Genomic DNA, 11,405 nt, shown 5'->3' with positions numbered 1-11,405 from the left:
GTAGTTTTAACTCTTTTGGAGGTTCGCTCGAGTGATCTGCAAACCAAAGCTATAAATTTATATTAGTTGCGTAACCATAAGTGTACCGGTGATCCTGTTTGTGGTATCAACAACGTAATATTGGTATTCGGCAAAGTTCCTGGAAGCAATTACTCAAAGGAAGTTTACTTTGTACTAAATGTTTGCATGATTATGCAACAGGAACAACCGTGAACCTGGGTATGTCCGCGGCTTAGTTCGCGTGTTCCATTTATTTGGTTAGTCTGGGTATAACGTTGTGTTATGATGTAATCTAATTCATGTGTTATATTATTAAAGGTTATTTGTATTTTTTTTTATAAACATGTTAACTTATAATATTACGTTAATATTTAAGGAATGGGTTTTCTATATTTAAATAATGAATTTCAATTAATCTGTAAAGATCATACTTATGTATAAAGCTAAAGAGTTTGTGTGTTTGTAAGAATATGCTTATCTCAGGAATTATTAAACCGATGATGGTAAAATTTGACTAATAAGTAGTAACTTTCGTCTGAGTGCTGTAGCTACTTTTAATAAGGAACATATAAAGCGGGACTTTTAGCCCGAAAAAGTTTTTCACGCGGGCAGAGCCGCGAGCAATATCTAGTTAAATTATGAACTAGCTAAATATAAATATCGAACAATGAACTTGTTTTATACACATTAAAGTGTTTTTTTGTTGTATTTTAAAAGCTTTTATTTATTATTATGATATGAATAAATTATTTTAAATCATCCGTATTTACGGATTAATAATTTATTTAAATTACTCTGAAGAAACACATATCATGGAATAACATTGACATATCGATATCGAAAAGGAAAAGAAAAAAGCTATCGATGTTTTTAAGTTTTGGAATTGAGTAAGCATGCAATTTCCTTGAAGTCACGTGGTACGGCGTGGGGCACACGAGCGACGCGAGTGGCACGCGTGATAACGCACCGGCCCGTGTATCGCGGCATGCGTCTGCGCAGACTGTACGCACAGTGTTATTGTATTGTGTATAGTGGTTGCCGCTATCGATACTATCGATAATTAACATTCTTTTGTATCGAGATTAGTGTCCTCATGCAAAATATTGATGAGAGTTGGTTGTAACGCCAGATATAAAACAATTGAATAAGTATAAAGTTTCTTTAATTCTTACTTTTGTGAATGAATCTATAAATTATGGGTAAATAGGCTTTCTAATTGTTACATAGTGATGTAGTCTCAGCTTACTAAAGTGACATCACTATGTGGCGTCCTTCCGGCCACTGTCACTTCCACACACACGTCCCGATAGCGTCTGGTCATGTCTGATTATAATTATGTTTATAGTCTTAATTAATAAATATATTGTCATAAACGACAGTGTCATTATTCATCAAATACAGAACCACAATACATGGTGTCAGAAGTCAATTCAATCAAAAAAGAAAAATGTCTAAAAGCGATGAAGACACGGCAAGTGGCGAGCGGCAAGAAATGGCTTCCAAATCGCCAAAGAAGCTCAACATTATGGGTAATATCAAGCCCATGAGTCTAGAAGGAAATCTGTCCACAAACTGGAAGAGATGGTATCAAAGTTTTGTAATTTTTATGAAAGCGAGCGCCATTTTTGATGAGCCGGATGACCGCAAAGTGGCTGTCTTGTTGCATTTCATTGGCAACGAATGTCTTGATATATTCAACACTTTCAACCTAAACATAGAAAATGTAAAATTTTCGCAACTGGTCGAAAAGTTTGAACAATACTTTGTACCTAAAAGAAACATTACATATGAGTGTTACAAATTTTTCACTACAAAACAAAAAGTAGATGAAAGTCTAGAAGATTTCCTAACTCGTCTTATAAATAAGAGTAAGTCATGTGAATTTGGTAGTCTCCAAGATAGAATGATAAAAGATATTTTCATCACTAATATGCATGAAACTTTTCATCATGTCAGAGAAAAGTTGTTACTTGAAGAAGATCTGTCATTAGAAAAGGCGCGAAACCTTGCTAAAAGCATTGTGTCAGCGAAAACACATGCAGAAGAATTTAAGGAGTCTTCTTCCAATGTCTTTTATCAATCTCATTCATCAACCAAACCACAGTCACGAGCGAGCTCAAAGTCAAGAGCCAGGTCGCAGTCTCAAGATAGAACAAAGTGTACTAAATGTGGTCAAGTGCATAAATACATGTGTCCTGCTAGATATGCAAAGTGTAGAAAGTGCAAAATTAGAGGACATTATGAAGCGTGCTGTAAGTCTAAATCTGTTAAACTCATACATGTAGCAAAAAGTGAAAATGTCAAAGTTAATGTGTCAAATAATATGCTAATTGGGAATTTAAATTCAAATCACTCTAAGAAAGCAGAATGGAGTATTGATTTAACAATTAACAACATCAATATAAAATGCATATTGGATACTGGCAGTGATGCCAATGTAATGTCATATAATTTATTTAAGTCACTAAATGTTGTCAAAGAATTTTCACCTTGTCATGCTATAGTAACTTCTTATTGTGGAAATACCATACCAATATTGGGTCAACAAACATTTAATTGTGTTTTTAGTATTGGTAGTCAGAAAAAATATTAAATTTATTATTGCAAAAGTGTCGTCACCAACTGTACTTGGTAAAAATACTTGTACAGAATTGGGTCTAGTTAAAAGAGTGTTTAATATTGAAAAATTAAACAACTGTCAAAGTCAAAATAATATGGCTAGTCTAACTAAATGTCATAAAATGTCAAAATTTACAAATAGCAATATAAATTGTCAATTACAAGCACATGAAAATAATTCTGAATTTAAGTCATGCTATGTCAAAAAAGATACTCATATAGAGAATCTTTTGTCTAAATTTAAGTGTGTATTTGATGGATTGGGCTGTCTACCAGGTGAATGTCATATCACAATTAATAATGATATCCGTCCTAAAATAGATTCACCTCGGAAAATTCCATTCTCACTTCATGATAGACTGAAGAAGGAACTAGACAACATGGAAAGTATGGATGTCATCTGTAAGGTCACTGAGCCAACATCATGGGTAAGTTCACTTTTATTAGTTGAGAAAAGAATGGTCAACTTAGAGTCTGTCTTGATCCAAGAAACTTAAATGAAGCTATATGTCGATCACATTATCCAATACCTACTATTGATAATGTACGATCTAAGTTGCATGGTGTATCATATTTTTCTACTCTGGATGCGAGTAGTGGATTTTGGGTAATCCGTCTGGACTTAGAAAGTTCAATGTTGTGTACATTCAATACTCCTTTTGGTCGGTATAGATTTAAAAGATTGCCATTTGGTATTAATTGTGCCCCTGAAATATTTCATCGTATTATGACTGAAACATTTGGTGTTTTGCCTGGAGTTATGGTCTATGCTGATGATATATTAGTCTATGGCAAGGATCGTCAAGAACATAATGAAAATTTACGAAGAGTATTAATGAAGGCACAACAAGTCAATTTAAAATTTAATAAAAGTAAGTGTAAATTTGGTCACACACAAGTCAAATACTTAGGTCACATATTTTCACAACAAGGTGTGTCACCGGATCCAGAAAAAGTTAGGGCTATCAAGGATATGCCGTCTCCTATGTGTCTTAAGGATCTACAAAGGTTTCTAGGTATTTTAAATTATTTAGGAGCATTTATTAAAAACTTGTCAGAGGAAACTGAACCTCTCCGTCACTTATTAAAAAAGTCAAGTGAATGGCTATGGAATGAAAGTCATGAAGCTATATATACACGTCTTAAGAATATTATTTGTCAGGCACCAGTATTGTCACATTATAATGTCAAAAAGTCAGTTCTCTTGTCAGTAGATTCAAGTCAGTCAGCAGTCGGTGCAGTCTTGCTTCAGGATAATCATCCAATTTGCTATGCTTCTAAAACTTTAACGTCAAGTCAGAAACATATGGCACAGATTGAAAAAGAATTATATGCCATTGTCTTTGGATGTATTCGTTTTCATCAATATGTCTATGGTAAAATAGTCTCTGTCGAAACAGATCATCGTCCATTAGTTACTTTATTTAAAAAGCCTTTAGCAGAAGTTCCAACGCGTCTACAGAGGTTAATGTTGAGAATACAAGCTTATGATTTAAGAGTGGAATACAAACCTGGTATTAAAATGTACATAGCTGATTCATTGTCTCGAGCAGCTTTACCAGAGTTCAGTGAAGATGAGCTGGATGAAGATGTCAGGGTTCATGTCAATATGCTTGTTAATCACTTACCTATTACAGCAGAACGTCTCCAGTGGCTCACCAAGGCTACGGAACAAGATGAAAGTCTGCAACTACTGAAGAATTACTATCAAAATGGATGGCCTGATAGAAAATCTGAAGTCAATAAATTAGTCTTACCTTATTGGAACTGTCGTCATGAAATACATGCTGTCAAAGGTCTGCTATTAAAAGGTAACAGTCTTATTATACCTAAAGAGTTGAGACCAGAAATTCTGAAAATGATACATAGTGGTCATCAAGGTATAGAAAAGTCAAAAATTTTGCAAGAGGTGTTGTATATTGGCCATTAATGTCACATGATATACAGCAATGTGTAGAAAATTGTGAAATCTGTTTGTCACACAGAAATGCAAATCCTCCACAACCTCTAATGTCTCATAAGATTAGTTCTTTTCCTTGGGAAAAAGTCGGTATAGATTTTTTACAATTTAAAGGTCAAACTATTGTTGTCGTCGAAGATTACTATTCTAATTATATAGAAATAGCTAATGTCAGCTCAACAGGAGCAAAAGCATTAATAAATGTTTTGAAACCTATATTCAGTCGTCACGGGATTCCTGTAAAAATAATGTCAGATAATGGTCCACCCTACAGTTCACAAGAATTTAAGCAGTTTATAGATTCTTGGGGTATATGTCATACAACGTCAAGTCCTTACCTATCACGGTCAAATGGATTAGTGGAATCTGGAGTGAAAATAATAAAGCGCATACTTACCAAATGTGCTGAGTCTGGAGATGATCCTCATCTTGCCTTGCTGCAATATAGAACCACACCTAGAGGAAACTTACCGTCTCCTGCTGAATTATTGATGTCTCGTCGTCTCAGAACACTAATACCTACCGTTGTTAAGCATCTGCAACCTAAAATAACAAGTCATAAGGAATATAGGAAAATAAAACAACATAATAATGTCAAACAGAAATTTTATTTTGATAAAAAATCTAAGGAGTTGTCTAAAGTCAAGAAAGGAGATAGGGTGATGTTCAAAAAATCACCTGATTCTAAATGGCAATCTGGAAAAGTCATAAAAGAATGTGATGAACCTAGATCATTTATTGTCGAAGCCCCAGATGGGTGTACATTTAGAAGAAATAGGCAACACTTGTTATGTCCTCCGTCTTCAAGTCTTAATAAGGAAAATATTCCAGAAAATTTAACAGAGAGTCAAGAAATAAGTCAAAGTCAAAAGGAGGAAGTGAGAAAGGAAGAACCTATAAAGGGTATACTTAAAACTAGAAGTGGTAGACAGGTCAATCTCCCAGTCAGGTTTCAAGATTAAGTATATGTTTGATAAATGTCAAGTGTAATTGTCTAAGTAAATTTTAAGTCTGTAAGTTACACAAATGTATAAGTAACATGTCATATAAGTTAAGGAATGTAAAAGTTATAAGTCAAATGTATATGTTGTCATTCTGTGAAACTAGTCTTAAGTCTCAATTGTCTTTGTTAAAAACAAAAAATGAAAAAGGGAGATGTTACATAGTGATGTAGTCTCAGCTTACTAAAGTGACATCACTATGTGGCGTCCTTCCGGCCACTGTCACTTCCACACACACGTCCCGATAGCGTCTGGTCATGTCTGATTATAATTATGTTTATAGTCTTAATTAATAAATATATTGTCATAAACGACAGTGTCATTATTCATCAAATACAGAACCACAATACACTAATCATAGGAAGTATATTTGTTTGCTAGAATTCAGATAATAAATAAGTTCTAGTTTTATGAAATTGCTTTAAAAAAAGTCCAATTAATAAATAAAACAATGTCCCAATTTAGGCCACTAGCTTCATTTTAGCATAGCGGCATTGAAATTACAGCGGCTTCAACTTCAGTAATTTATATGTAAATCAGATCTGAAGCTTGCTGTTGATAGTTGCTTTAATAAACACAACACATTGGCTGGGCATGCTTTAAGTTATGTAGCATAATGAATATACTATGTTCAGAGTTATATGGAGTTGGTGAATTTAGATTGGACGTTTTCAGTTTCCATTTTGCCAAGCAGACCTAGTGTAGGTAGTGTTTCTATCATAAGAAATTTTTAGTAGGTATTATTTTCGCTTTTTTAAAGTCTAGAACTTGAATTAAAGGTGAATTCATATTGCTTACAAATAAGCACAATATTGTTACTTTAAATGTTGCGATATCTTGACAATCGATAACAATCGATTGACATTTGATAGCTCGAGTCCCATCGCTAAGGTCGACTCATTGTGAAGGCGTGGAGATCAGTATCTATGACTCACGCTCAGAGAGAATCCGGATGACTTGAGTCACCAGCAGGCGGGCCCCGACTAAATCACATGCTTTTACTTATTTATAAACAAATGAAATTTATTATAAACAAAATTAAGTATGAGTAGAATGTAATAAAAATGATTTATTGATTTTCTAAGAAATCATATACCGGAACCTACGTGGAATTCAGAAGAGAAGTTATGGTTAAATATTATTTATTACAATAAAGATATTCATTTCGTAAATAAAGAAAAATAATTTATAAGCTTATTAGCTAAGATAATAATTGTCAATAATATTTATTGTTATTAGCTATCGCACGCGTGGTTGAAAGTATTTCTTTTGTTGATGAACATGTTTTGTAATCTCATCACGATGGTACAACGCCAGTCTTTCTTTAGAGTGCATCTTAAGCCAGTAGGAACTGTTTGGATCCAAAAATGTTACTTTAGTCCAATTCACATTCCTTATAAATCTATACTATTATATAAAGCTGAAGAGTTTGTTTGTTTGTTTGTTTGTTTGTTTGAACGCGCTAATCTCAGGAACTACCAGTCCAAATTGAAAAATTCTTTTTGCGTTGGATAGCCTTTTGTTCGTGGAGTGCTATAGGCTATATATCATCACGCTATACCCAATAGGAGCGGAGCAGTAATGGCTAATCTCAGGAACTACCGATCCAAACTAAAAAAATCTTTTTGTGTTGGATAGCCCTTTGTTCGTGAAGTGCTATAGGCTATATATCATCACGCTATGACCAATAGGAGCGGAGCAGTAATGGCTAATCTCAGCAACTACCGGTTCGAGCTGAAAAATTCTTTTTGTGTTGGATAGCTCTTTATTCGTGTGGTGCTATAGGCTATATATCATCACGCTATGACCAATAGGAGCGGAGCAGTAATGGCTAATCTCAGGAACTACCGGTCCAAACTGAAAAAAGATTTTTGTGTTGGATAGTTCTTTGTTCGTGGAGTGCTATGGGCTATATATCATCACGTTATGACCAATAGGAGCGGAGCAGTAATGGCTAATCTCAGGAACTATCAGATCCAACTGAAAAAATATTTTTGTGTTGGAAAGCACTTTGTTTTTGAAATGCTATAGACTATATATCATCAAGCTATGACCAATAGGAGCGAAGCAGTAATGAAACATGTTGCAAAAACGGGGAAAAATTATTCGTTTTGAGAGCTTCCATTGCGTGCGCTGCGTAAAAAGTTAAAGTTATGCAACAATGATGTATGACGGGATTGTTCCTCTTAAAAAGTTCTACAAAAATATATTATAAAACAAAGTCCCCCGCTGCATCCGACTGCCTGAACGTGTTAAACTCAAAAACTACCCAACATATTAAAATGAAATTTGGTATGGAGACAGTTTGAGACCCTGGGAAGAACACAGGCTTCCGGGAAAATATATAGCGTGACTTTTATAACGGAAAACTTTAGCCCGAAAAACTTTGTAATGCGGGCGGAGCCGCGGGCAAAAGCTAGTAATAGATAAATATCAAACACTAATTAAGATGTAGAACTTTCATGTAATTTATGTTTATATAACTTACAAGGAATGACATTTAATGCCAAATAACCTTTTGTAGAATGTTCTAAGTACCATACAAACGCTGGTCGATATTTAAACATTCACTACGCTTTACCATTTGAAACAATATCGATATGAAACTTTATGCAGCTTGTCACGTGCAACCTGACCTAAATTTGAACTTAGCGATATGGGACGTGGCCTCATCAGGATTGCGGTTTGATATTGTACAGGTGATTTTGTTATGCAGTTTTTATTGAAATTTTTCATCATTATCCTTTAACTTTTCACACTATTGAACAAATGTTATTAATTATTGTTTTGTCACCTTCTTTCTTTTGTTAATAAATTTGACAGCCACAAAAACAAAGCATGAATTATACCGAACAAAATATCATAGTTTGTCAACTTGTTGCTTTTATCCTTTATTTCTTTTTTATGATTACATTTGCGTGTAAAATGAAAACTTAGTTTGCCATGTCAAAAGGATTTTAGGAAATATTATTAAACAAAGTTCTTCGCATGATATGATATGTAAGAATTGTCTCACTTACTGAATTACCTTATACTCTTAATTGTAGATTTTCGCAATGGCTATATTGTGTACCTGATGTTTAAGGTTACCTTTGCGACCTGTAATGTACCTAGGTAAATTCTAAAAAATAAGTGTAGGGCAATGCGTTGAATATTGCCTTATACTTATAATATTAAGGGTTGAAATTATGAATAAAAAAATCGAAGAATTTATCTTAAAATCGAAGTCAGTAAGATATAATAATACTTAGTACAAGTATCGTATAGTATATAGTCCCAATCCATGTAAGATTTCTATCTTATTCCATATATTTGCAGAGCTCATATACCATAAGTTGAACAAATTGTTCCTTTGTTTTTTTAATAGGGTTCCGTATCTCAAAAGGAACCTTTGTAGGATCACTTAGCTTAGCCGTCTGTCTGTTTATCATGAGCCTTTTTACAGGAACGCGTAGAGGTATCAAGTTTATATTTATATTAAATACTTGGGTCTACGGTATTACAGCCTATGTAAAGATAAAAACCTGAAAACGAAATATCTACTTTAATAACAAATAAGCCAATTTACAATTTCAAATTATATTTTGCGATAGTTGCAATAATCATTTATAGGGATTAAACGGAAAAGTTAAGTTTATAAAGTTTGAATTCACATATAATTATACACCTACAAGTTTCTACGGAATTATCCGTGCACGACTGCAACTTGCACTTATATGGTATTTATAAATGTATTTGGTGCAATTTCGTTTCATTTAATATATAATTTATATCCAACAACAACTGCACGTATAGTCTAATTCATTACCAGTGTAAGTTTCAAGTTTATGGCCGAACAACGGAGCCATTACCTTCACCTCGGGGTCAGCCTGTAACACGTTCATTAGCGGCTCATTCTCTAATTTCTGAACCTCATACACGTGGAATGTGGCGGTATTTTTGTTCAAATTTAATTTTAAAGACCGAGCAAGGTTTGTATTGTTGATTGTCGGATATTTGAGCTCAGATAGTGTCCACATAATATACTTAGTGTGAAGTAGAGGTTTCAGTGTGTCGTATTTTGGGATCAGCTTCTGTATATTCGATTTTCGTCGGTATTATTCTACCGATTAAAGAGAAATAATCATCATCAATTGATATTTTATTTGGACGCCAATCTACTTATCATCAGGTACAATAGGGTTGCTTTTACTTACCCGTATAAAAAAGGAATCATCGATTTTATACCCGCATGTATCAGTTTCATCCCTAGATGACGTAAGTTTGATGAGATACCCTTCTTCGCAAAATAGGAGGCGGTAAAGTTTGTATGGTGTACTTATATTTGTCTTATTCTTATCATAATGATTTCTTATGTTTACGCGAATGTTAGACACCAAAATTTAATTATTTTAAGAATTTTAATTAATTTTAAAACCACGATAATATCCGAAAAATAATTAAATTTTATTGTTATCAATAATGTTTTGTTATCACAAGGCTCTGGTAACAACTTTATACACCACAAAATACGTCTTATTTTGCTATACGATGAAGACTACGTAATTATTATATACATATTTTAATTACAGCCTCCTAGCCCAATTTGCTCCACGGCGCAGCGGCCAATATCAACGGACATCAACTAGGTGCGCAGAAGATATTATAGTGCACAAGTATCTGTTGTGACGGCAATCCGATACGACTGGAGAGAGATAAGGCGCAGGACCAAAATGACCGACTGAGTAATTTTTAAGATGGAAAAACCCAATCCCAATTATCTTTGGCCTGCTCAGGACTCGAACCCAGGACTTCAGGGTTATAGTTGTTCTCGCACTGCGTACGTATTATAACTACATTACCGAGGCAGTCAAGTAAATCATTATATATTTATTGCTTACTTATATACAGCTAAAAAAAATCATATTTTCTTTTGTAAATTTGCAACCTTGAAGTAGAACTGTTGATGTTGTGGCCGAAATTACTATTATGTACTACATTGTAGGTAAATAAAATAACTTATTACAATTAGAATTCGATTTGTGGAGAATTGAAAAAATAAACTACAGTTTAGGTATTAAGTATAAATAAAACAGTAGTATCATCAAGAAAGCTTACAATGTACAGTTTATTGCGGCATGAACCTTACACTTCCAAATTTAAACCTTTAAGTAGGAATTAGGTCACAAAACACGATTACCTACCAATAATTAATACAGGTGCTAGATTCCTTATTAAATACCGACATAATACTAATATCAGTGGAATGCACTTAACATATTAACACATTAGCCACGCGAGTTCAACCTTACAGCAGTCACGTGACTTATGTTTGTTAAACAAAGTTCCTAACGTGACAGCGTGACCGCTATACCTCTGGTTCGAATCCTTTTACGAGCGGGTTTCAACTGTTTGAATTTCGAACTCTTCTGTTTTTCAATTGTTTTTGTTTAAAGTTGGTTTCAAGATGAAAACAAAAAAAAAATCGAATACGGGCATTATTTAAAAAATATGTATAACTTTTTATATTTATAGTTTTTTATTTTTAATATATTTTATGGTATGGACATTTTATTTTTGCGCCCACTAATGGGTGATGAGTAATATTTAAATGAAATATCTGAAGTACCTACCTACTAAGGATTTAGTAAAAGCAGGGAAGTACAAAAGTATCATTGTTCGTAACTTATTATTCGTAACTATAGTTAGTTAGTGAGCTAATTATGTCGCAGTAATTACAACACTCAGCTCCATTAAATTTAGAGGGGGGGGGGGTCAACTTTATATATTTTAGATAAAGTATTATTAGTAGGTACAGTCAAAGCTAATGAAGCCTTGCTACCACT

General features: G+C 33.7%; 1 protein-coding gene across 8 annotated transcripts; it reads left to right on the top strand.

Moving 5' to 3' along the window:
* The first annotated feature begins 1,220 nt into the window (after window positions 1–1,220).
* LOC119189088 (uncharacterized protein K02A2.6-like) lies at window positions 1,221–11,043 on the top strand. Of its 8 annotated transcripts, XR_005112239.1 has the most exons (4): window positions 1,221–2,252; window positions 2,941–3,047; window positions 8,105–8,279; window positions 10,152–11,043. XR_005112239.1 is itself a non-coding variant. In XM_037437882.1 (3 exons), the coding sequence occupies exons 1-3, from the start codon at window positions 1,448–1,450 to the stop codon at window positions 10,206–10,208; spliced, it is 969 nt and encodes a 322-aa protein (XP_037293779.1). In that variant the 5' UTR covers window positions 1,221–1,447; the 3' UTR covers window positions 10,209–11,043. The 8 variants fall into 6 exon arrangements, 5 of the variants coding, with proteins under 5 accessions (XP_037293779.1, XP_037293776.1, XP_037293778.1 ...); XM_037437879.1 differs by lacking the exons at window positions 8,105–8,279; window positions 10,152–11,043 and adding an exon at window positions 4,260–5,891; XM_037437878.1 differs by lacking the exons at window positions 8,105–8,279; window positions 10,152–11,043 and adding an exon at window positions 4,257–5,891.
* The last annotated feature ends 362 nt before the right edge of the window (window positions 11,044–11,405 follow it).

This window comes from Manduca sexta, chromosome 12 (genome assembly GCF_014839805.1).
Source record: "Manduca sexta isolate Smith_Timp_Sample1 chromosome 12, JHU_Msex_v1.0, whole genome shotgun sequence".
In the NCBI taxonomy this organism is placed as follows: Eukaryota; Metazoa; Arthropoda; class Insecta; order Lepidoptera; family Sphingidae; genus Manduca; species Manduca sexta.
This window is presented reverse-complemented; position numbering and strand designations above follow the sequence as displayed.

Excerpts from the sequence above, each read along its gene's own strand:
- LOC119189088 (XM_037437879.1), top strand. The coding sequence starts at position 4,549 with ATGTCACATGATATACAGCAATGTGTAGAAAATTGTGAAATCTGTTTG.